The sequence below is a fragment of the Biomphalaria glabrata genome, chromosome 2 (genome assembly GCF_947242115.1).
Source record: "Biomphalaria glabrata chromosome 2, xgBioGlab47.1, whole genome shotgun sequence".
In the NCBI taxonomy this organism is placed as follows: Eukaryota; Metazoa; Mollusca; class Gastropoda; family Planorbidae; genus Biomphalaria; species Biomphalaria glabrata.
Window position 1 is genome coordinate 61,818,527 of NC_074712.1, and position 27,309 is coordinate 61,845,835.

The 27,309-nt window shown below is 38.2% G+C and overlaps 1 protein-coding gene across 1 annotated transcript; it reads right to left on the reverse strand.

Moving 5' to 3' along the window:
- Positions 1 to 1,115: 1,115 nt before the first annotated feature.
- LOC106069712 (endothelin-converting enzyme 2-like) lies at positions 1,116 to 26,750 on the reverse strand. The gene is made up of 14 exons (XM_056021805.1): positions 26,481 to 26,750; positions 25,051 to 25,245; positions 22,150 to 22,278; positions 21,585 to 21,755; positions 20,764 to 20,937; positions 17,531 to 17,620; positions 14,068 to 14,195; positions 12,216 to 12,441; positions 10,644 to 10,924; positions 9,599 to 9,709; positions 7,143 to 7,335; positions 6,083 to 6,235; positions 4,726 to 4,802; positions 1,116 to 1,284 (listed from the first exon to the last, which is right to left on the reverse strand). Exons 1-14 carry the CDS (start codon positions 26,580 to 26,582, stop codon positions 1,185 to 1,187), a joined length of 2,130 nt encoding a protein of 709 aa, XP_055877780.1. The 5' UTR covers positions 26,583 to 26,750; the 3' UTR covers positions 1,116 to 1,184.
- Between the last annotated feature and the right edge of the window lie 559 nt (positions 26,751 to 27,309).

Below are 27,309 nucleotides of genomic sequence, written 5' to 3' on the forward strand. Positions count from 1 at the left end.
TTTCTCGTTAGTTTCCGGTTAACATGATCAAGGGAGATAGCCACGTTTATTTCACATTCACCTTTTCCTTGGGGCACCACACAGATCTGTTGACCGACTTTCTCCATTCCCAAGTCTTTTGGCTTGGATATAATTTAATTCAATGACAAGCCATCTTTTTCGGGTGTATTAATGGGCATTTGCATTTTTAGAATCTTTTTATTTTTTTTTTAGCACAGAATCAAATAAAAGAGCAGATTACTGTGAAAAACCAAAAGTAGGAAAATCTTTACCATTTATCCTACAACTCCTTAATAATTATTTCTTTGTAGTTGTTTTTACTACATTTATTTACTTCTTTTTCGCAGTTCTTCATGAGTCAGATACAATTTAAAATCTACGGACTTTTTTTTCGCGCGCAATCCTTTCCAGTTTATTTCCTTTTTTTTTTTTTTTTGTCTAGCTCACTTCTAAGGATAAGAAAAAAAAAACGATTTAAGAAATAAAAGATTTATATATATAGTTCTTCCATCGTGGTTCGATGATGACCACTTTTGTCATCAATGGGGCTGAGAGCTTTGCACTGGGGTTTTGTGCCTCATGCGTGGCTGGAGAGACTCATGTGAGCCCGGAATGTTCGGCTGCACACTGGGCAGGTTGATCCAGCTGGAGCTCGTGTCATTGGCCTTGCTTTTCTTCTCTGGCGTTTTTCTTCTGCTAGCGTTGTTCTCTTGTTCTCTGCAATTTGAGAACACATCCATGGCGACTGCAGGGTGCTCAAAAGCAATTTCGAAGATACGACTGGTCTTGTAAATGATAGTGCTGGTGCCTGTAAGGGTGGAGGGGCGCTCTGTACGGAGACTGGCAAACCCTACAGAACACTGCCAGATACATGGACCGTAATCTCAGCATGGAGGCTTCTTCTTCTTCTTCTTCTAGCCAGCCAGCTTTATTGCTGCTGAGCTGTGAGCTCTTTTGCAGACTGTGCCAAGGAAAAAAAGTGTGCTGTTTTAGCAGCATGGGGGCTTAGAAATGGTGATATCTTAAGGTAACCTTACACTTTACATCTGAAGGAAACATTTATCGCAATGAAAAAAAAAATACTTTAAAAATAATAACAAGTGGAAGAGTTAAAATAAACGTTTATCAGCTAAGAAGCCATAAATTTATTAAACTCAGAGACAAATATAAGTTGCTGTCTACGTTCACCAAATTTCACATTTTTCTTCTGGGTTCATTGGACTTCCTACTGGACAGTTAAACGCCTCCGCAAAATCTCTGCTGTTTGACATGGTCCCAATCACTCTGTGAAAATAATAATTATTATCGTTTATGATTTATAATTGTATTAAATGTAGCCCTATTTAAACTGACTATTAGGCTATAAATATAGGCCTATGTAAATACAGCTAAGTCACTAAGTAGCCTCTATGCTTGTTAAATCAGAGATAGAGATTAAGAGGAGAGTTCATTTCCGACTGGTATAGATTCCAAAAGTCTTTTACATATGGCGTAGTTCTGCAGACGGCGAAAAGAACATCTAAATCGACCACCGGTTGACAATGGTTATGCCTGCGCTGGAGTGCCAAAATATGTAGGTCGCAGCTGGGGCTACGTATCCACGGGAAATACTGCCGTCTTCATTAATCTTCGCACTCGAAGGCAAGCCTTATTGTTATTATTTTTGTTCTGTGTGATTAATGGATGAAAAATACACAGTTGGATACACAGGCGTTCTTTTACTTTGTAGTGGCCCCCGTTATGGAAAAGCGGCTATTAGTTTTGTGTAGTCTGTCAGTCGGTAAAGATTAGATCTCCAGATACTAAAAGTAAAGTTCCCCTTTCAGACATTGTGGTCTATCCGGGCAGATGATGTAATTGTCATCTGTTTCGTAGACCTACGGTTGACAAGGGTGTCATGTGGCCAGCACAACCACTAACCGCTTTTACCCTTCCCCAACTAATGTCAGGTGCCCATTAGAATGGGCGGACTCAGATGCGCACAAAGACCCCGAAATTTAAAAAAATCCCAGTCTTCACCAGGATTCGAACCCAGGAACCCCGGTTCGGAAGCCAAGCGCTTTACCGCTCAGCCAGATACTAGAGTCTTGTAAAATGAAGGGAAATCTCATTTTCTGATATTTTGGTGCTTGCAAAGTTGTTGAGCAATGGCAAGTTTTATCTTCTGAAAGCGAATTCCTTGACTTTAAATATGCAAGCCTTTTTGTTTTAGACATGGCATCTAACCATTTTCAAAACAGGGGGTGCTATAGTAATGTGTATTCACTACAATACTGCATAACTTTTATTTTGATCCGCGAGCTGAATTTTTGTTTCTTTGTATTACTTACCAAACAGATAACCGCTTTGGGGAGGGGGGGGGGCTTTCTAAATTTATGAATGTCTGAAGCCACGACATTGCACAACCCAACCCAGTAATGGCTGATGCCTGGAAACTTCAGACAAAGACTAGGGGCAGGACCGGTCTTAGGCCACTGCAACCAGTGCGGCCGCAGTGGGCCCCGCACTTTCATAGGCCCCGCGCGATGCGAATTCTAGGTGTAAATTATTAAATTAAATCATTTTAACTTATTATTAAAGGTTTCCTGGAATTGTCCTGAAATTATAAAATATAAGAAAAAGTCACGAAAATCTCCTGAAATTATTATAATCTTCTGAAAACTGATGCAAATCTACTTAAATCAGACAAAATTGTTATTTTGGGGTGTCATTCAATATGGAAAACGCCAATCCTACTCGTGATAAAAAAAAGGTATTGTCAGCTTTCATTTAATAAAAAAGTAATAGTAAGCCGAATTTTAACCAAAACAAGAAGTTCAAATACTTAATTTACTTTAATAGTCACCGGCATATAAATAAAAATATAAATCTATCTCGAACTCTTAAAAAAAAACATCAAAAGCGATATTTGCTAGTCGATAGTAAATCTAAAAGGCAGATCTGAATGTTTATCGACATATTGTTTGAAAACTACTATATCTACTATCTACTGTAGATGGCTCATAAAGTTAATTTGACAGTGATTTTGTACTTAGTAAAGTATAAATAAAATGCAAATACAAATTTATTTTCTAATACAAAATCCTAATTTTCACTTATTATCCTTATCACAACCCAAATTAGGCCCCGCGCAATCAGTTTCCCATAAGGCCTCTCAATCTGTAGGACCGGCCCTGACTAGGGGTGAAGGGCTCCTGGTCCAAGCATGTCTGTAGGCATGAGGTCAAAGGGATTGCCACCCCGAAAAGGTTGGTTTTCTTTTAAACGTGGGTCGCATCTGAGTTTGTGTGAACCATCAACTGTCCTTGTAATCTTGTAACCTTCGAGTTTCTATGAAGGGGTCACCATCCTAACCTTGAACCCAGGGGACCCGAGCGCAGCATAGTGTGAATGTGGGATGGTGCGCATGCGTATTCAATGAGGAAGATAGGCAAGGGTCCTTAAATGGAGTTATGTAAACGAGGTTATTTACTGGTTATTAGTGACATATTTGTTGAATCAAGATTAACCCTTTAAACGCGTGTGTTTGTTTAGCCTCTTAACATCAGAATAGTCATTCTATTTGATATGCAATCATTGTAAAAAAGCTCAGCACTTTAAGGGTTAAAGTCCTCATAATCTACTATAAATGAGTCAGTTTGGTGTAGGATCAAGAGTTTCATCTGCTCGTAACACTATGCTACTGGGCTAGAGGCCGATTCCATTTTGTCGAAGGCAGAATCTCTAATAACATAAAGATATTTTAAACTAAAATGTCCTATGTATATATATGGCTCCTTTTGTCTCGAAAGGCAATGGATGCGCCCAAATGAGTCACTGGTTTTGGCTTAATCTTGAGACGGGGCAGAATCTGGTGTGGCTAATCAAGCCAATTCTAGAACGGCAGACTTTGCCACAATTCGTACATGTGTATGCCTCTGATTTAGGGCTAGCAGACAGGGCAGCTTTCTTTTTATCCCTCTTGATTAAAGCCGCTTCAATTCTTTTGTTCTCAGCAAGGGTTGTCCCAGCACGCACAGTCTGTCTCCATGCACTCCGGTCTTTGGCTATGTTTTCCCACATACTTTCGCTGATGCCTGAGGCTCTCATGTCTCGCTTGCAGACATCTCTATATGTTAGTCTTGGGCGGCCCTTGGGTCTGACTCCTTCCACAAGCTCAGCATATAAGATATCTTTCGGGATTCTGCCATCGGGCATGCGGGTGACATGTCCGAGCCAGCGTAATCTTCTTTGTGTCAGGAGAGCATACATGCTGTTCATATTGGCCAATCTTAAAACTTCCTGATTGGAGACATGGTCCCTCCAAGAGATGCCCATTATGCGTCTCAGGCAGCGCAAGTGGAAACTATTCAATCTGTGCTCTTGGTACATGTATGTTGACCAGCTCTCACTGCCATAAAGGAGACTTGCTGATATACTACATAAACTTAGAATAAACACTTAACCATTATTTTAAAATACAAAAACAAATCTATTAAAATACCCAGAAAGACACCAAAATAAAGGCACATTCCTCGTTTCATATTAGGGATTAATGAGTACAAAAGCTCCTTCTTCCCTAGTGCTATTAGAGCATGGAATGGGTTAATTGAGCCAGCCAGAAAAAAAAAACATGACTTAGCAAAATTTAAGTCATTGGTTTACATGAATGATTAGACGCATGACGCGTAGGACGTAATAATCTTCTTTTTTTGAAGTAAAATAAGAATAACTATCTCAACAAACCTAAATTCGCTGATTGCATGAGTGTCAGTGCGCAAACGAAAAAGAGCGGAGTCTTCTGAAAACAGGCCACAATGAAACTGAAAAGGAAATTTAAAAAAAAAACATCATTCATTTGTGTGATCCTTCATTCCTTTAATTGAAGTTAACAGTAATTAGAATGCCTCGAATAGACATGTATAAAATCAATACTAAAATTGTGCGTGGAAGCGTATTTTATCGTTACTGTTTATATCTGGGTTCTCGAAAGCGTTTTTTAAAACTTCACCGTCAACCACTTTGTGCTCAAGATATGTTTCGAAGATGCCTGGGCACCATCATAGACATACACTACAAACAGCGATGTTCTTGCGAACGCCGGTATGGACAGTATAGAGGGACTTCTTATGGTCCGACAGTTACGCTGGGCAGGGCACGTATTCCGTAAGGGGAACGAACATATGATAAAAGCAGTGCTTTTTGGTGAGCTGAAAGGTGGTCAACGTAATAGAGGACGCCTCGTTTTCAAGGCAAGTTCAAGGGCCTGTAGTGTTTTACACGCCTTCAGGCGAGAGTTTGGCGGAATAAATCGCTCCGCTTGCCTACTAAAATCAGTGTCTACCAAGCAGCGGTTCTCTCAACCCTTCTATATGGATCTGAGACATGGGTATTATACAGACTAAGACCACTTGAACGCTTTCACCAAAGATGCTTGCATTCCATCATGAACATACCGTGGCAAGACCGCACTACAGACAGCGATGTTCTGGCAGTATAGAGGGACTTCTTATAGTCCGATAGTTTCACTGGGCAGGGCACGTATGGGGGACCAAGGCAGGCTTCTTTTTTTTTTTTTTTTGGTAAGCTGAATGGTGGTTGTATAAGAGAGTTGCCCCACGGAAACACCTTAAAGACCAGCTTAGGTGCCAACTTGATTTAACTGACATAGAAGAGCGCGCCTGGCTGCAGGCGGCTTCATAACAGTTGGAGGTCACTCACAAAGGCCAGGGGATTTAAATTAGAGACGAAAAGAAAATCTGCTGCCGAGGACAGACGCAGACGGCGAAAATGAAATCTAAATCGACCACCGGTGGACAGTGGTGATGTCTGCGCTAGATGTTGCGAAATATGTTGGGCGCAGATGGGGCTGCATAGTCACTGGAAATACTGCATTTATCATTAATCTGCCAACCAGAAGGGAAGCCTTATTATTATTATTATTATTATTATTAGTTTACAACGTTCCTTTAAAAATAGTAATTTTTATGACCCAGTCAACACGCTCCTTGGAAAAAGGAAGCGGGCAGTTTCGAACTCAGGACAAATGCAAGGATATTCCGAAGTTTATCCACTCGACCAGGCAGCCATTTAATTAACTTACATGACTCATGCCAACGAAAAAGAGTTGATCGTCTGTGAGATTCAGTCCAGGTAAACGCAATTCAGGCTTGATCGAATTCTTGTAAGCTCTGTAAGCAAGTCTCATTCCGCCATTATCAGCAATGTTCTCACCCAGAGTCTGTGAACCACTTAGCTGAATAAAAAAATGTGGTATTTCTATTAATGTCTCTCCATGGAAGACATAATGTATCAATTCTTCTTCATGTGCAAAAATGTATATCTTGAACGTCTACTAAGATTCATAGTTAACAAAATAACGAAGATGCCTCAACGCTTTATGTGTAACTAAAATAATAATTTACAAATTTAAACCTTGCAAAAAAAAAAGTACCGTTTTTCAGACCATGATGTCTATAGGGCAGATGAAGTATAAGTCTTCTGTTTATGTGGCCTACAGTTAACGAGGGTGCCCTGTGGCCAGCACAACGACAAACCACATTTTCTTTTTCCCAGCTAATGTCAGGTACCCATTAGAGAGCTGGGTGCTCAGAGACGGTAGGTCATTGTGCTGACCACATGACACCCTGCTCTAACCGTTAGCCAAAGAAAAATATGACCACAACATCATCTGCACTGTAAAAAGTCTGAAAGGGGAACTAATTTATGATTTTAAAAATTGCATGACCAATTATAACGCCATGAACTCATCATGGTAAAGGAGTGGTACATCATCTTGATTCTGGTAACCCTCATATTATATAATTATATATAACGAGCCGACCCGCGGCGTAGCATACGCCGCTTTTGTAGTGACGGGTGAACACTTCCTGAAAGACACAGTTGTCCAAATGGGGTGGGTGGTTAGGCGGCGTAAAGAGTTATATATACAGAGATTAGTTCCTCTCCCCCCCCCCATCTTTTTTTTTCGAGCCGCACTCTCTGACGTGGGGTAACTTTAGTCCGAGTTGCAGAAATAAAAGAGTTATCTTTCCATGACTTTTTCATCGAGGGTAAGAGAGTCGGAGTGCTTGCGTCTTGTCCCGCATGTTGGGCGAATTAGAGAATTATCTATAGGCCTAAATAATAATAGTCTTTCTTACGCTGTGGTTGTATACTAGGTAGGAGTCGTACTGGTCAATAAAACATTGCGCCCTCTGGTCAAACTCTTCAGCCACATGAGGCGTCCAACTGTCCTGCAAGTGCCCGTCTTTATCATATAGACGCCCGCTGTTGTCAAAACCGTGTATGATCTCATGGCCAATAATAGATCCAAGCTTTCCGTATACGTATGAGCTATTGGTAGGAAGTATTTAGTATAAGTTTATGATAAGTATTTAGTATAAGTTTATGATAAGTATTTAGTATAAACTTATGATAAGAAGTATTTAGTATAAGCTAATGATAATAAGTATTTAGTATAAACTTATGATAAGAAGTATTTATTATAAGCTTATGATAAGTATTTAGTATGATTTAGTACTAAGAATTATTGACTATGAACTAGTGTCATCAATAAGGGCAACAGTTATAACAGTTATAGTAGAATTATAAAAAAAAAATGTATACTTTGTAAATTGCACTACGAGATGAATTATAGTCATTTTGAGGTCAGGATGCTAACTATTCAAAAGTTGTAGTCGAACTGTAAATGTCTATAGTATATATATATATAGTACCAGGTGACCGAGCCTCGCTTTGTTGAATGATTTAGCTTCTAAGCTTATCTGCCCTATAGAGCACAAGGTCTGAAGGGGTAACTTTAATTTACTTTTTTTTTATTTGGGGAAACTCTCATGTGTGTGTATATTTATATGGACGAAAACGGGAATTCCCTTTTTTTTTTTTTAGAAATGTGCAGCCAAAAGTGAATTTCACGATAAGAAACGTATTTAAACCTATATCACGTCCCATTGAGTTGTTCCCAATCTGGCCAATGGGCTGAGTTTTATTTCCTCGTTCATATTCATAGTAACTTGAAATTGCGAAACTTCAGGAAAAGTGCAGAGAACCAAGGATGCATTTGTATATTGCGTTTATTTACCTGACAAAGGCATTCGATCTAGTCAGCAGAGATGGCCTATTTAAAATTTTACAGATAATAGGCTGTCCACTCAAGCTACTAAATGTAATCATATCTTTCCACCAAAATATGATGGGTACAGTGCAATTCAACGGTGCCAGCTCCGAAAGTTTCAGTATAAACAGCGGAGTTAAACAAGGATGTGTCCTGCCCCAGCCCTCTTTGGAATACTATTTTCACTGCTAATCCACAACGCGTTTGACAAATCCACTGAAGGCATCTATCTCCATTCTAGATTTGATGGCAAACTCCTAAATATTGCCAGACTGAGGGCCAAAACTAAAATCCGAATCACCCTAGTAAGAAATATGTTATTCGCGGATGATGCAGCGGTAGTGGCACACACACAAGAGGAACTTCAGTCACTAATGTCCCGCTTCTTTCAGGCCTGTAAAGAGTATGGCTTAACTACTAGCACGAATAAAACAAACGTTATGGGACCACCTGCTACAGCACCACCCTCCATCTTCATAGACGATAACAAGCTGGAAGCAGTAAATTAATTCTGCTATCTGGGGATCCACAATTCAATATGACCTGTCTCTAGAAGAGGAGATAAAAAAAACGCATAGGGAAGGCTGCCGCGACCTTCGCTAGACTCAGGCCAAGAGTTTGGGAAAACCATAAGCTAACTACGATGACCAAAATGGAAGTCTACAATGCATGCGTTATGAGTACACTATTGTATGGTAGTGAATCATGGACCACCTATGCAAAGCAAGAGAGAAAACTTAACTTATTCTATTTGAGATGTCTCCGTAGGATCTTGAAAATCACTTGGAAAGAAAAAGTGCGCAATACTGAGATCCTTGCGCGAACAGGTATTCCCAGCATCTTTACAGCCCTCAGACAACGCCGCTTGCGCTGGCTTGGACATGTTCGCCGGATGGAGGACAAGCGCATCCCGAAAGTCATCCTCTACGGACAACTCGCGACTTGCTCAAGAAAAACTGGTCGACCCCACCTCCGTTACATAGATGTAATAAAACGGGACCTCAAATCAGTGAACATCAACACTGACCATTAGGAAGACATAGCTCTAGACCGCACCAGATGGAGAGAGACAGTGACCAAGAAAGCTATGGACAGTGAAAGAACTTGGGTCTCAGCTCAGGAAAAAAACGTAAATGCGAAAAATGGCCAGCTTCTCTACCACCGAAGCAAAAGCCACCTTAACTTGCGATATTTGTGGACGGGAGTGTCTCTCCAAAACAGGGCTCCACAGCCACATGAGGAAGTGTGCTCTGAGATGAACCATAGTCGTTCTACGACTGAAGGAGGCCAACAACCTTGAAATTTTAAAGATAATCGTCAAAGCCGTTTTAATCTGTATATAAATAGATATAAATACATACTTACGAACATACATACTAGAATGAAGCATATATAATAATAAATATATAAATACATACTTACAAAACATACATACTAGAATAAAATGCATACAATAATAAATATATAAAAACTTGTTCTTACGTTGGGTAATATGGTGACACAATATCCTCGTGCAATATTCCGGCCAGCACGACCATTTGATTTTCTGTGCTGTAATAAAAAGCGTTGACTTCCAGCGGAGATGTATCCCATCTGATTTGAAAGAGAAACACATATACTGAATAAAATGAAAATCTGGAGAAAGACTACTTTAAAAAATTTTGTACTAAGTTGTGATTGGTTTACAAAATTAAAAAAAGAAATATTTTCGCTCTAAATTAATATCATGGCCTTAAGAACTGACCTGTATATTTTCTATGCACTCAAATTAAAAGCATAATATTATACACTAGTCGACCGGCGAAGTAGCATACGCCGCTATTTTACAGGGGTGGCCTTAGGCCACTGCAACCTATGCGACCGCAGTTGGCCCCGCACTTTCATAGGACCCGCGCTAATTCTAAGTGTATAAATTATTAAATTAAACCATTTTATAACTTATAACAGATTTCCCGCGGCCTCCTGAATTACCAGGAGCTCCTGAGCCAGCCAGGAAAACCAGTGACTTGGCAGAATTTAAGCCATTGGTTAACATGCATGACTGAATGCATGACGCGTAGAACGTAATCATCTTTTTAGAAGCAACGTCTGTATTATATAAGATAAGAAGATAAGATAGAAACACCCATACACTGGTAACTTCTGTCATATATAAGATAAGAATATAAGATAGAAGCACACATAAATTCCATAACTCTACTTCAGATATCAATCTTTGAGCTACTGAGAACCATAACATATTTCCCTTTTATCGCTCCCAATTAAAATGCCGTTATTCAAAACGAGGGCATTCTTATACCTACGTTATTCAAAACGAGGGCATTCTTATACCTACTTTATTCAAAACGAGGGCATTCTCATACCTACTTTATTCAAAACGAGGGCATTCTTATACCTACTTTATTCAAAACGAGGGCATTCTTATACCTACTTTATTCAAAACGAGGCCATTCTTATACCTACTTTATTCAAAACGAGGCCATTCTTATACCTACTTTATTCAAAACGAGGCCATTCTTATACCTACTTTCTTTTATCAGGTGGCTTTTGGTAGCTTTCCAGAATTTGATTTGATTGAAATTGGTTAGCATTAATAAAGTTGCCCCAGAAATCATCTGGATTAACAACAAGGCTGTCATAATAAGCGTCTAGTTTGCTGGGGTTAAGGATCCAGTCTGGAAAACCTATTTGGTTGGTCATAGACTCGGCTTTCTCTCTCAGGTTCTGCTTCGTGACTTGGTCTATCCAGTGGAGCTCATCCAGGTTGTTGATAAACTCGTGCTCAATGTCGTCTATGGCAATTACAACCTGAGAATATAAAATTGAATAATTGAAGATGGTGCAAGGTATGACCCGAGTGTCCCCAGCTCCGCGAGCTAAGGGGGGACTTGCCTGTGCAGTCACTCGACTTGTATGGTAGCTATGAGGCACTACGCCGGACGGCTAAGTTTCTTGATAGAGCACTACGGGAGGACTAGTCCTTCCTGCTCTGATTTTTCAATAGGAGTTCATCTCAGGTGCAAGGTATGACCAGATGTAACGTACTTAATGTAACAAAAAAAAAAAAGCCTCGTCTAAGGAAAAAAACTCTACACTTATAACTTATCTCTCAATAATGCAGAAGTTATTATTTCCCTTCTTTAATATCAAACAAAATAATATATATATATATATATATATATATATATATATATATATATATATATATATATATATATATATATATATATATATATATAATAGCTTATAATTATTATTTAAAGTTGAAACTTATCGAAGAATGGGTGTGGGAGAAATAACGTTTCAAAAACCCTACATATTTAGCCGCATCCCTGAATACTGAAGGATTAATTTCCCATAGTATCAAACAAAAAATAATAATTACAAGTAATTAATTGATTAATAGTTTGTTTGTTTTTTAGCTTAATTCGTGTCTTGTCTATGCCAATGAATAATTGTGTAAGGTTTTAACTTGATTTAAGAATGGGTGTGGGAGAAATAACGTGTACAAACTTTTTACCAGACAGATACAGTGAGATGATATAAGTTTTCTAAAAATAGTGTTGCATCAATAGAGATGAAAAGAAATGATAAAGAAGTAGTGTAAAGTGTATAGAGATACATACATGTAATAATAGGTCTCGATAAAGATACAGAAAATATGACAAACTTGAAGTATAAACAGGCAAAAAAAGAAAAATCCTAAAAAAAAAAAAAAGCTTTTGTAAGGGGAAGAACTTCACCCTTAAAACTATATCTAGCATTTTTTAAAAATTGATTTATGTTTTATTAGGTTACAATAAATAATTGTTTAAAGAATCAACCTTATCGGAGAATGCGCGAGGGGGAGATAGCGTTAACAATCATTTAATTAAAGAGACGAAACCCAACAAATTTAACCATATCTTGAATACTGAAGTATTAGTTTCCCTTGTTGGCCTCACATGTGTATCCCGCGACGTTCGTGAGAGCTCTCCAGATGTCTGTTTCATAGGCCATCTGCTGCCAGCTACTTTTCTTTATGTCAGAGAGGGCAATATACATACATTTTATCAGCAATGCCAATAGCTAAAGTTCTTTTTTAATTTGGACTACTGACCTTGACATTTGTTTCCTGTGAGAAGAACAAGTCGATGTAGAGGGCGCTGGCAGCAAAAGGCATGACCTTAACAGCTTTTTGTAAACATGACGTCTGCCTAGACAGAGGGATCTCAGCTTTGTCTTCAGACTCTGTAGCTTGCTTGATGTTAACATCTTCGAACTCTTCGGGGAGGTAACCCACAGTGGGCAGAATGAGGTTCCACATGATGTAGTTTGCTAGAGTTCTGGTAAAAAAAAAGGTTTACATGCTTAGAGAAACATACAAGACTCAAAAATAGTTTTTCATCCATTTGTCTTTGCACGTTTAAGGCAGGTCAGACGGGTCTTAGAACGCAGGGGTATCCGTAAGAAAGGGACCTCACAATAGAGAAACAAGCCATATTTTGACGGTTTAGCAATTGTAGTAACTCCAGTGGCGGACCGAAAGGGTTTAATGTATGTGCGGCCTAGTGATACACGCGACTCAGGCCAATCACGCTGGTTAACGGCTGTTAAACAAGGGACATTAGTGCTTGTACACGCAAGTATGAACTGTGTTGTGGTCATGTGACCAAGAGCCTTCACGGTCGAGAGGCAGTGTGTAAGAAAGGACAGTTGAGTCCAGGACAGCAAGGCAGTAAGGACTGTGTGCTACAATGGGAGTCCTCGAAAATGCAGCTGTACTAGCTAGAGAGACTAGTAATGTTAAGTTAGGCAGTTCTGTTAAGTACAAGAAAGTATTTGAATTAGATGTAGTTAATTGTGTTGAATTGGGTGTTGATGTATTTATAAATAAAGCCGCAACATTGTTTATTGAAGATCTTGTTGTCAAGTTCTTGTGTTAGATGTGCTGTGTTGAGTTTTGTAGTGTTTGCAGAAGGTCTGAATAAAGAGATCGTAACAATATAAATTTTTTTTTTTTTTGCAATTTTACCAAACAATATTTCAACTCTCACAGCTGACACCACTGTGGTGGTTTAAATGTGTCCCCTTAGTGTGCTTCTATTCTTGTCATATACTCAGAATTTACAACCCCGGGGCAAACCCCTAAAAATTTAAATTTCATGATGCTAAAATAAACATATTAACAATAATTTACAATTTAAATTCTTTTATAGAATGGCATGCTTTTAGATACTATTTTTGTTTATTATAGCTTTTGGAAAAAGTGAAAGGTTCTCAACAAAAATTCTTCCCCGAGGCCTCCATGTGCTTAAATCCGACCCTATCTGCTGTACACCAGCAGCTGCCAGTGCTACAAGAACAGAAATAAATGGGAATAAAACTCATTTTTAAAATTATATCTCTTATTAGCTTGTAAACACTTCATTCATTGAGAGAAGATGGATGGACACAGATCTCGAAAACGGCTCTAACAATTTTCCTAGAAATTTTTTAAGTTTATGTAAATCTTTTTTTTTTTAAATACTAGCTATTTGGCCGAACAGGGAAAATTCTGGTTTCTCAGTTATAATTTTTCAAAATATAATCATCTTAAATTTAAATTGGTTTTTTTTTTATTGTAAACACACTTCAGAGTGAATTCTCGCATGTATCATAATAAAGTAAGTAAGTTTCACTTTCAGACCTTGTAAGTGGCAGTTGATATTAAGGTCATCTGTTTCTGTGGCCAACGGTTGATGAGCAAGGTGTCATGTGGCCAGCACAACGACCAACCGCCTTTACTTTCCCCACCTAACGTCATTAGAGTTGAATGGACTCGAGGCGCCCTAAAATTCCCGAAATCCCTGTCTTTACCGAGATTCGAACCCAGGACCCCAGATTCGGAAGCCAAGCGCTTAACCACTCAGCCACCGCGCCCTCCATGACTATAGTAGGACTTTTTAAATCTGTATTTATGGATATCTTACTCTTTGTCTGTGTCTTGAACGACATTTTGTAGTTCCTTGAAATATTCTGGTGTTATTACCACAAGCTCATCCTCATCGCGCCAGTCGAGCTCCGGAAACACAGACTCCATAAACTTTTCCATGTTGATCTTTGAGAGAGATACAAAAGTCTCACTTGAAGGTTATACTAAAGTCTCACTAGAAGGTTATACTAAAGTCTCTCTAGAAGGTTATACTAAAGTCTCTCTAGAAGGTTATACTAAAGTCTCACTAGAAGGTTATACTAAAGTCTCACTAGAAGGTTATACTAAAATCTCACTAGAAGGTTATACTAAAGTCTCACTAGAAGGTTATACTAAAGTCTCACTAGAAGGTTATACTAAAGTCTCACTAGAAGGTTATACTAAAATCTCACTAGAAGGTTATACTAAAGTCTCACTAGAAGGTTATACTAAAGTCTCACTAGAAGGTTATACTAAAGTCTCACTAGAAGGTTATACTAAAGTCTCACTAGAAGGTTATACTAAAGTCTCACTAGAAGGTTATACTAAAATCTCACTAGAAGGTTATACTAAAGTCTCACTAGAAGGTTATACTAAAGTCTCACTAGAAGGTTATACTAAAGTCTCACTAGAAGGTTATACTAAAGTCTCACTAGAAGGTTATACTAAAGTCTCACTAGAAGGTTATACTAAAGTCTCACTAGAAGGTTATACTAAAGTCTCACTAGAAGGTTATACTAAAGTCTCACTAGAAGCTTATTTAGTTTTACTTTGTTATTTAGTTTCAGAACGGCATTAGGCTTAGTATTTAGTTATTTTTGGTTCCTTAGTTAGTATTGATATGTCAATTAGTATACTATGTTTTGGGTACGCCATTTTGTCTGTCATGGCACCGAGATTTGGAAGCAGTGAGATTCATAACAAACAAATATTCACATTTGACTAGAGCAGTGATGCCCAACCTAATTCTAACTGCGGGCCATTTTAATTTCTGACTTTTGTGTTGCGGCCCACATGACCGAAAAGGTACAAAAACGAAATGAAATCGACCTGAAACTATTTGATTAGAAACTTACATTAATGATTAGACATTGGAAGTTTATAAATTTTTTTTTTTTACGCGTCGGAAAGTGGCTTCATTTCTTTACTTAAAATCTGAGCAACATTGTAACCAGTTTTACCAAAGGCTAATTTTTTATGTTTTTTTAGTAAATATTCTCAAAAATCCTTCAATCTCTAGACTTACTTTAGTATCTTTTATTCGCATCTCAAACCAAGAATGCAGTTTGTTTCATAATGCCATTTATATGCTGCTACACTTTCTTTACAAATCAAATATGTTGGCTTATTATCAAGCTCCTCAAAAAAGTAAAGATCCTTTCATTTTGCCAGGTAGATTCTACATTCCCATTTCATAAACGAACAAATGTTAAACGTTAATAGTGAAGGCACTAACGTAGGAAAAGATACATATCTTAACCTATTTTTATGAAGGGTGATTTTCTACACTTTGCGCTGACGTTTCAGCGGGCCGGATAGAACCACGTCGCAGGACGGATGTGGCCCGCGGGCCGTATTTTGGGCATCACTGGTCACTAGAGTAACACCTTTAGTAAAATCAATACATTTAATAAGCCCTTAGGAAAGAAGACTCAAAAGTAAAGTAGCAATTATACATAAAACACTGAACCATAATCTTCAAATACAAAAACAAAATTTAATAAAATAGTCAGAAAGACACATGGAATGGGTTGCATGACAAAGCCAGGAAAACCAGTATTTTAGCAGAATTTAGGTCTTTGGTTAATATGCATGACTGATTGCATGACTCGTACGACGTAATCATCTTCTTTTTTGAAGTAACGTCTGTATTATTTAATAATAATAAGAAGAAGGTGGGAAGCAGACGGACAAGACGTGGGGACGGTCAGAGAGACTCGCCCAGAACCGGGAAGCCTGGAGGAAAATGGTTGGTGGTTTAAACCCCAGACGACAGTTAAGACCGTTTACCGCATGACCAGGCACACTTTATCATTCCTAACTCGAAACTTCGTGGAACCTGAAACATTCTGGGCTTGGTGGGACCTGGACACGGATCTCGAAAACGGCTCAAACGATTTTCCTAGAAATGTGACAGTAGGTGTATATCATTGGCGAAAAGAATGACTAGCTCCTTGGTTACACTGGAAATACTACAGTTTGTCAGTTCGAATTTTTCAAAGTTAAAAAAAAAATAAAATTTTAATTTGACTTCAGAACGAGAAAATATTCATCTTGAACGGACCATACTTCGGGTATTTCCGCATTATTCGTTTCTGAAATATTGTGCGCAACACTAAATTTAAGGTGTATCAATGGAACACTTTGTCTAATAAATCTCTACATTCTTTTAACCAGGATTCTTTCACAGGGCGGGGAAAGGTTCTATTGTTTTTTAACCTAACATTCATTAGTTATTATTATGTCACAGTCTCAGTTGACATTCCCTGATTTAATGTGCACCTCATGTTAAGACGTTTAAAAGACACGTGGCATTCCTGATGTAGAAAACAGGAAGTAGAATCAATAAAATTGACTTTGAGTTCAGTCAAGTCAGTCAAGTGGTATCCTCTGGACGAGGCAGTCAGATATGATTTTAGTAGTAGCGTTTTAGTCGAGTTAAGAAGTATCTTTTGGGCAGTTGATGCCAGTGGTCTTTTTGAGACATGTATTTCTAGGAGTTAATCTGGATTATTCTGTACAGTGTCACCCGCTGAGATGCGGACGTGATTTGTAATCTACTCTGGGGAGTTTAACGTATTGGATATATTTGATACCGCTGTTATGCGGATAAAATTGTTCTTAACTTATGTAACTGACAAGGAGTGCAGTACTATTATTATTGTTGTCAAATAAACTTTATATTTGTCTGCTGAAACGGACTTAAGTCAATCTGTAGTATCTATGTTTATCACGTGTCATCCAGGAGGCACGAAACCAGCATTCTACGCATTCTACGCATTCGCGACACAGTTAGTAGTGACCAGTCCCTCTATAGCAGGGGTTCTCAACCTGTGGGTCGCGACCCCCGTGGGGGTCGATTGACAATTGGCCAGGGGTCGCCAAAGACAATTGAAAAAAATGGATTGTTATTGTCTATTCTTCAATTGCTTTTTGTGTGCGGGGGGGGGTGTCGAGGCTAAGTGTGGGATTGTAAAAAGGGGTCGCCGAGCATAAAAGGTTGAGAACCGCTGCTCTATAGTCACACTATATCAACGCCACGTCTCTCAACGTGCATTTACATAATAGAAAAAAAAACAACTATCGCTCTATCAGTTGTATAAAGGAGGTATTGTCTTTAAAACAAAAGTTTTTTTTTTTTTTTTAAATTGTTTTTCTTGTTTTAACTTAATGTCTCATTCTCTGTGGAAAGATTGCGGCGCCCTCTATGTGCCATACGATGCTGTAAGTAGCTATATTAATTGACTAGATCAACTATTTACCCAGGATCCAATTAGTTTCTGGAAGTCTTCAAGTGTCATTAAGTTGTAGGCATTGAACGGATTCGTTAAGTTTTCCTTTGGCACAAATATCTGAGGATAAGAGATGTGATCTGGTTGAAGGTTGAGAAGCACAGAACAAACATTTCAAATAGTATTTTAATTGTGAAAATCGGAGAATAATGTTTTAGAATTGAGTACTAAAAAAGTTGACAGATTTTCATGAAACTTACAGCTGATAATTATAAAAAGGTTAGTTAAATAAAAACGGTCAATAGTTCTGTGTGATCGATCTTGGAATTTATCTTTACTAAAAGTATTTTATTTCCTCCTAGAAGGGAGACCACTTGCTGAGTATAGGCACAAAAGAAAAATCATTGACTTGGCAGAATTTAACTGGTCGAGAGGCTATGCATGCTTGAACTTGGCTTGGCTTGGCTACCTATGAAGGGGTCTCGAGGTTCGACACCCGACTAGAGCAGAATTGCGTTTACTGAGCGCCTAAAGGCAGCACGTAAAACCAACTCCTAGATACCCCCCTCCCCCCACTGGTCCACTAACGAAATAGGACCATAGCGCTCTGAGCATGCTAAAAGCATGAAATTAGCGCTATATAAAAGCTATAATTTATTCTATGTAATTGGTGATCATGCATGACTAGATTGACCTAGGAACAAGCGTAGGATGTAATTATCTTCTGTTTTGAAGTAACGTCAGTATTTTATAAGACAAGATACGATTATATTGAAAGAGGAGAGAGGCATAAGTGCCATTTGCAGTGTGGGGTAAAACATGTCCTGAAATTTACGACAGTCAATCTACAACTCGCAGTGTCCATTGTCGCAAAACATTGCTGAGTCCTAAAATTTACGACAGTCAATCTACAACTCGCAGTGTCCATTGTCGCAAAACATTGCTGAGTCCTAAAATTTACGACAGTCAATCTACAACTCGTTGTGTCCATTGTCGTAAAAAAGGGCACCAACATTTTTCAGCCTTCTTTATTTTGCTATGTTGATAAATGCACGTTTGGAAAGTGAGGGGGGGTGCTCTTGTACATAAGGCCAAATTAAAGATACATCAGCCTAATTAAGGATTATTTGATTACTGAAGACTGCGCAAACTAAAGGAGAACACTTTGTTTCATTCTCTATGTACAGATTTAGGCAGTACTATAAATAAATAATGGACCTCATTCACCAATCGTAAACAAACAAGATTTATTCACGTGATAACATTGATAAAACAACGGGGAAAAAACAATCACGTGACAGCCACTGTGTATTAAAATTAGATCGTAATTTGTATAGAAGAGATAGAGAATCACGTGGCTAAATGTTGTTTGTTTACGATTGGTGAATGAGGTCCATTTTAAAAAGTCCTGAATCCGCCCAATCTGGACACAGCTCATAGGAACCAAACTTTAAAAAGGAGAAAGAAATGCATTAGACCAAATTAGATATTTTGGCACTACTTTTTCCAGCAGCATAAACATTGACAATGAAATAGATTTGAGATTCCCCAAGACCAGAGCAACCTATGGCGAGATACTTTAGCAACAAAATTGGAAAAAAAAACAAGGCATCACTTCATAATCTTTATTCTAAGCTAGATGTCCTAGGGCAGCGGTTCTCAACCTTTTTTAGCTCGGCGACCCCTTTTTTTACTATTCTCCAACAAGCGGCGACCCCCAACCGTAAAATAATATTCTAAAGTAACTGCGCTTTGGATAATGTTATGAAAATCGTAATCATAATATTATATTTGATAAGCGTTGCACAAGCTTTATGTTTAATTACGAAATATTATGAAATTATATTTTGACTAAAATATATTTCTGCTTATAATTAAATTTAAAAAAAAAAAAAGAAATGTCTTTTAACGTTCTTTGTTCGAGAACCCTTTTGATGAGTTTGTTCTAGAATGAAACTATTACCTTCAATAATATGGACTTAAAACAATGGCGAAACAATTAAATATAAACGAACATGCTTTTTAAATACCCCAAGAAATGCGCGAATTTTACCACAGAAATAATATCTATGATGTAAACTGTAAAAAATATTTGTTCTATGACAAAACAAAATGTTATGAATAATTCAGACTCATTTCTCTACAACAGCTATCGGTAATCGGGGGCTATCCTTGAACAGCAACAAAAGGTGAAAATTTCAAGTTTTACACTTTAAAAATATCTTTATTTCTTTTGGTCTTAGGCGACCCCTGCAATATCGTCATTCGACCCCCAAAAGGGGTCGAGACCCACAAGGTGAGAACCCCTGTCCTAGGGGATGTAATCCTAAAAAAAAAAAAGCATTATGTCTATGAAATATAGACAAAGAATCTGAATTAAGAAGAATCTGCACTCTTTAGTCAAGGCGACATTCTTGGATGCTTGGGAGTTATTGACGCTAACTGCAGAATGAGGAGGATTTAAGACATGAGATCAGAACGCGCAGAGGCTGAGCGATAAAGCGCTTGGCATCCTAACCGGAGGATCGCGGGTTCAAATCCTGGTGAAGACTGTCCACGCAGCTTTAATGCGTACATGGCATTAGTCGGGGGAAAAGAAAAGGTTGTCGGTAGTTGTGCTGACCACATGACAACCTCGTCGACTGTTGTGTATTTATGTTTCTTGTATGTTGTGAACTGATCTGTTCTTGTGCGTCAAAATATCTTGGTGTCCAGGTCAGCTTGAGTGTGTGTCTACTGTGCTATCGTGAACTGTTTTGTCATTCTTGCCCAATAAAGCCCAGGATCAAGACATTTCTTCTTGTAGTGTTTTTTTTAGGTTACTTCATTGACCCCAGAGACCGCATGGTCAGAGATGGGTACTTTACTTTTACTTTTTACTTGTACTCAAGGGCGCCCAAAGATCCCGAAATTAAAAATCCCAGTCTTTACCAGGATTCGAACACGGGACACCCGGTTCAGAAGCCAAGTGATAGTCAGCTAAGGCTCTTGTAAATCTAGGCTCATGGAAGATCGCCTCCATTAGCTAGTTTTTACTAACATTTCTGTCTGGGAAAGATTCAAGAAGCAGATCTATATCTTGGACAACCCAATTACCGATGCCTTGTATCCCAGGACACTCGGGTAGGAGACGTGGCCAAAGGTCGAGCACACCGGAAAAAAACTCTCCCTTATATATTCCTTCTCTCAACCACATCACCACAAGCCATCCAAAGTTAGATAACTCTTGCGCAGCGCATCTGATAAAGGGGACACAAACTTACCTGAGCTAGATTTTTTTCAAGATCATAAACCTTCGCCATCTTGGCTGTTACATTCACACTACTTCCTCCCAGGAGTTCCCCGAGTTTGACTGCAGCTTTCATGAAGAAATCCTTTGTAGACTCCTCAGTGTACGATTCAGGAAGTTCAGATAGGGCTATTCCACCTTGAGACATCTAAACAGCAATGAAGTAATATATCTGTTCATAAAATTTCCCATGACAAACTAGTTAAAACTAGTTAAAACGGATACATACAGAATGCTAGCCAGGAAAACCAGTGACTTGGCAGAACTTAAGTCATTGGTTAATATGCATGACTAAGTGCATGACGCGTAGGACGTAATCATCTTCTTTTTTTTTTTGAAATAACGTCTGTATTATATAAGATAAGACCGTATGATAAACTCATACCTAAGAGCTAACCATTTTTTTTAAAGGTTGGTACGTTTTTTTTTAGAGTTTATTTTTTCAGATTAAATGTATTGATAGGCTAAGTACACTTGAGCTTCGCTTGGCTACCTAGCAAGGAGGCTAGGGGTTCGACACAACATTTTTGACACCCGACTCGCTGGAGCAGTTTACTGAGCACCTAAAGCTGCATGTAAAACCTTCTCCCAGATACCCCCTTCCCCCCACTGGTCCACAAATGCGTTCTTAGCATACTGTAAGTAAAAAAATCTAGAAGCATTTATCAAGATGAAAAAATACTGTCTATATAAGGCTGCCAAAACACTAATTTTGTAAACTTACTTGACAACCAAATACCAGCAATATATGGTCTAACATTAAACATTTTATCACCATCATAGGATACTACTTACTGAAACAATGTTTCGGGAGCCATTTTTTTCATCTGCGCTGACACCTATGTCAAAGAAACTTGAACCCCACCAAGCGTGGGTCTTGAAGATCGCTTCTTGGAGATCCCACTTATCTTTCTCCCATGGCTTCTCGGTTTCTGTTACAGTCCAGGAGCCAAAGTCGTCAATAAGCTAAGGGAATAACAAAAAGACAGTTGTAAGCTTTGTTTCCGCAAAGTAGATTTTACAAATTACAATAATATGGTCCTCACATGGGCGCGAAGCTACAATATCAACATCGTAAACTATGATTCCCAGAAAACAGAATTCAGATAAGTGCGCCTGAACTGTCCACCAATAAATAGCAAACTCTCAATAGAATAATTTATTCCTCAAATATATAGTTTATGAAAAGATTATACACAGACAAAATATAAAGCAACCATATACATTAAAATTAGAATTGAATAATATTATATGAAAAGTAGACTTAACATGAAACTTAAAACTTATAATATAATATTCCTTATGGATAATACAAGATTATTATCATTATTCCCGTCCCTTGCACGTTGACAGCACTCACCTGTTTAAGGGGCTCAGCGCCTTTTTCGTCAATGGCGCCCATATCCACACAGGACCAATAAAACTCTTTCAACTTTTTGATGGCGCTGGATGGCGTCCCTTTAAACTCCCATCCATCTTGACGAATGAGCTGATAGAGAAAGTCTCAAAGTTCATATTTCAATTACGATATTAATGTCAATTATATAAGAATAAACAATACACTAAGAAATAATTCATTAACTCTTTCTCTCCGTCATCATTTTTCCACGTTGCGACGGATTTCTTCATTTTTGCTCAATACCATTTCACTCCCCTGTTAGCTTCAATAGCTTTGTTGTTTGTTATCAGAGAATGTTTTATTTGGTCTAGAATTAAAGGGAAATGGATGCTCTTTTTATATAACACACAAAAAAAAAGTGTATAAAATTAAACATGAATTTAATTTAATGAGTAAAATCAACGATGGTATCGTCGATTCGGTGAGAAAGAGTGAACAGGTGACAAAACCTCGCTCGGTTGAACGATTTGTGAGGGAAATATGAGAGATGATATTTTCCCCCAGAGCTTGTTGTCGGAAACATATTTGTGGTGACGAAAATGAGCAGCTATAAATTTATTTCCTATCAAAAGAGTTGCTTTTATGTTCTAGTACTTCTAAATGTGATTGTACGTGGAGATTTTATAGTAGAAAGTCTCTTAAGTACCCCTTCAGTATAGATAAACACTTGCACACTTCACGGTCGAAGCAGGACTTTTTTGGCGCAGCAAATTGTTTTAGCTACATTATATATGTTGCTGTTAAAAAAAAAAGATTGATGCATATTTCTGTTTTGTGTGTTTGCGTTTAATCATATTTTTTTTTGTAAAGAAAAAATACTTACCTTTTGTTCATTAGATCTCGGATTTAAGTTTGTTATGTAATTATGACGTCTCTAGCGCAGTGGCTTATATGTGGATAATTTGTGGGATTGTGGGATTGTGTCGGGCAGGGTTTAAACCTGGCACCATCAAAACGACATGTCCAGAGTACATGCCATACGATCGGACAGCCGTCCATAGTTCACAATTTGCGTTCATCAAATAGTCAAAACTATGCACAGTTTTGTTTCGTGGGCTGTGGGAGAATGAATAATATGGCGTGTAGCTGTGAGTCTCGGAGTCTCGAGATTTGAAGCAAGAAGAGTGGCCAGGGTGAAAGAGCGCCGAAAAAACAAAAAGCTGAGAGAAGAGGCAGGCATATCTGCAACTGACAAAAGTTACCCCAGCCACGTATGTGGCCGGCTTTTTAAAGCGATTATTGGACTTTACAGTCATCTTCTAGTCCATAGGATTTGAGAAATGTGCCCATCTTCGATCACGAAGAGGCAGGCCTATCTCTGCAACTGACCAAAGTTACCCCAGCCACGTATGTGGCCGGCTTTTTAAAGCGAGGATTGGACTTTACAGTCATCTTCTAGTCCATAGAATTTAAGAAATGTGCCCATCTTCGATCACGAAGAGGCAGGCCTATCTGCAACTGACCAAAGTTACCCCAGCCCCGTATGTGGCCGGCTTTTTAAAGCGAGGATTGGACTTTACAGTCATCTTCGAGTCCATAGGATTTGAGAAATGTGCCCATCTTCGATCACGAAGGAGGAGCTATATATATATTTACAGAGCGCTTTCACCAAAGATGTTTGCTCTTTATTATGGACATACGATGTCAAGACCGCTCTACAAACATCGATGCTCTTGCCAATGCCGGTATGGGCAGTGTAGAGGGACTGCTTATGGTTCAACAGCTACGCTGGGCAGGGCACATATCTCGTAAGGGGGGTGGGGGTGGACGACCGTCTGACAAGGGCATTTCTTTAGGTGATATCTATTTTCTCTTATAGCGTACAGACGTTACTTCAAAAGAGGATATACGTCCTACGCATTTCAATCTAATCATGTTAATCAATGACTTTAACTCTGCTAAGTCTTTGACGTATTAAGGCAACATATTCCATTCTCTAATGACACTAACGAAGAAGAAGCGCTTGTACGAATTTGTCCTAGTATATGGAATTAGAAATGTGCCTCTGCGGTTACGTATCCTTCGTTTTCTGTAATAAAATCTAATTTTATAATTTTGTTTAAAATTCGAAAGGTAAAAATGGAAAACAAAATATGTTTTTAAAAGATTGAAGTCTTTTAACAAAGTCTTTTCATTGACAACCCACGTTTTTGTCTATTGCACCATTTTATGCTTATAGTATGCTCAGTGCAATTCGGTCAACTCTCTTTTATGTACCAGAGGGGGGGGGGAGATGTATCTTGGAGAAGGTTTCCAGTCTGCCTTTAGTGATTGAGAAAACACAACCGGAGTCGAATTTTGAGCTGGAGCCTACATGATAGCAAAGCAATGTTTGCCTCACAGCCTAAAATTCGACACATTTGAACTTTGGACCATCAAAACGACAGACAGAACGCATAAATGTATGGAGTGTGTGTTTCTACGGTGACTTTAGGAAAAGGTTAGCGATTGGTTGTGAATGATGCAATTGGCATTGTCGTCATTTGGTCTTAGTTAAGACAGAGGTATCAAGAACGTGAGACTAAAAGGTTGTGTTACTGTAGTTAGATTTTGTTACAAAATATAATTACTAAAGTCTACTATATTAATTTCATAGGATCACAACTCGATTTTGTCTATAATACAAATAAACTTATATTTAGTATTGTTCAGAAGTAAGTTATTCAAGTTATTGAAAGTTCTTTTTTTACTTAAAAATATATTACGCTTACAACGGTTTAGTTGTCTATCACCAGTTTGATATCGCATATCAACAACCGGTAACTACAATAAACCATTCCAGTTTTAAAAAATATTTTCATAATTTCTGAACATCGCTGGCAGTTGCTTTGGAGTTATTTAAGAGCCACGTGACACACCTACCTCCAGCAGACGTTCGTCAATTTGTAAGCTCACGTCGATAAGGGGAGACTTTTCATTCCACTCCTCGGATATCGGGTTGTCTTTAAACCATCCGCCACAAGAGAACTGGAATATATCTTCGCATGGGTCAACGCTTCTGTCAAGCTTACTTGTAATGCTGCGGCCTGCTTCGGTGCACCCTTCGCTGTGGCAATACTTCGTAGAAGGAAACAATGATACATTAATGTCAAAACAAAAAATTTTTATGAGCATAATATAAAGTTCCTCTTTCAGACCTTGCGATCTATAAGGCTTATGATGTTTCTGTTGCATTAGTAAAGTAAAGTTCCCCTTTCAGACCTTGTGGTCTATAAGGCTTATGATGTTTCTGTTGCATTAGTAAAGTAAAGTTCCCCTTTCAGACCTTGCGATCTATAAGGCTTATGATGTTTCTGTTGCATTAGTAAAGTAAAGTTCCCCTTTCAGACCTTGTGGTCTATAAGGCTTATGATGTTTCTGTTGCATTAGTAAAGTAAAGTTCCCCTTTCAGACCTTGTGGTCTATAAGGCTTATGATGTTTCTGTTGCATTAGTAAAGTAAAGTTCCCCTTTCAGACCTTGCGATCTATAAGGCTTATGATGTTTCTGTTGCATTAGTAATGTAAAGTTCCCCATTGAGACCTTGTAGTCTATAAGGCTTATGATGTTTCTGTTGCATTAGTAAAGTAAAGTTCCCCTTTCAGACCTTGCGGTCTATAAGGCTTATGATGTTTCTGTTGCATTAGTAATGTAAAATTCCCCTTTCAGACCTTGTGGTCTATAAGGCTTATGATGTTTATGTTGCATTAGTAAAGTAAAGTTCCCCTTTCAGACCTTGTGGTCTATAAGGCTTATGATGTTTCTGTTGCATTAGTAAAGTAAAGTTCCCCTTTCAGACCTTGTGGTCTATAAGGCTTATGATGTTTCTGTTGCATTAGTAAAGTAAAGTTCCCCTTTCAGACCTTGCGGTCTATAAGGCTTATGATGTTTCTGTTGCATTAGTAAAGTAAATCTCCCCTTTCAGACCTTGTGGTATATAGGGCAGATGATGTAAAGGTCATCTGATTCTGTGGCCTACGGTTAACGAGGGTGTCATGTGGCCAGCACAACGACCAACCGCCTTTACTTTTCCAGTAACTAATGTTAGGTACCCATTAGAGCTGGGTGGACTCAGAGACACCCTAAAGATCTTGAAATTAAAAATACCAGTCTTTACCAGGATAAAAAAAAAACCGGTTAAAGAAGTCAAGCGCTTTACGGCTCAGCCTGGAGCATTTACAAGATAAAAATTCATTTTAAAAGTGCATAAATCATTCAGGATATTACAAGCAGTAATGTACAAATACAACATTGTTAATATTGTTAAGTTAGACCAGAAACAAAAGTAGCTAGAAAGTTTAAAACGAAACTCACGTGATCATCACTATATTCAACATCCCTCAGAGTGCTAGCGCTAACCAATAGTATGCAGACACTGAGACCTATATAACACACACGAATCAAAGAATTTAACATGATTTTAACTTTTGGAACCAAGTTTCTCTACTATAATGATAAGTCACTCTTTTTCAAAGCAACGATTTTCAAAAATGTGTGCATTAAAAAAAGAAAGACAATGACTGCCTAATCTGGTTAACTCGATATCATTTTTATATGTTGCCAATTTCACCCTTAACAAAAGTCTGTGGTATACTTATATATACTAACAATATGGGGGTAAAAGTTTACTAGTGGCAACAGAACTAAGCCATTATGGTTTGTATATTTTATTATGTTAATTATTCTATAATTATAATGGTATGTAGGCCTCACATTAAAATAATTAAGTAATCCCATAATAGTGTCTCTGAACCTTATCAGATCCTACTGACAAATGTTAATCAATTAGGTTATTAGACCAGTATAGCCATTGTAAAGTAAAAAAGTAAAATTCCCCTTTCAGGCCGTGCAGTCAATGGGACAGATGACGTAAAGGTCTTCTGTTTGTGTGGCCCACGGTTAACGAGGGTGTCATGTGGCCAGTACAACGACCATTACACCTTTACTTTCCCCCAACTAATGTCAGATACTCATTAGAACTGGAAGATCTCAGAGGTGTCCTAAAAACAACGAAATTAATAAGTCATCAGGATTCAAAGCCGGGACACCGGTTGGGAAGCCAAGCGCTTTACCCCTTGGCCAGCGCCTTTCACTCTAAATATATATTTATATTTTATTTTCTTTGTAATTTTTAAATCCGTCT

What these genes read in the sequence shown, in the direction of transcription:
- LOC106069712 (XM_056021805.1), bottom strand. Translation starts at nt 26,582, where the DNA reads ATGTTAAATTCTTTGATTCGTGTGTGTTATATAGGTCTCAGTGTCTGC. An exon ending in GTTCAAGACACAGACAAAGA is followed by an intron (nt 12,442 to 14,067) that starts GTAAGATATCCA and finishes TTTTTTTACCAG; the next exon opens with AACTCTAGCAAACTACATCA. An exon ending in AAGCCACCTGATAAAAGAAA is followed by an intron (nt 9,710 to 10,643) that starts GTAGGTATAAGA and finishes CTTTCAAATCAG; the next exon opens with ATGGGATACATCTCCGCTGG.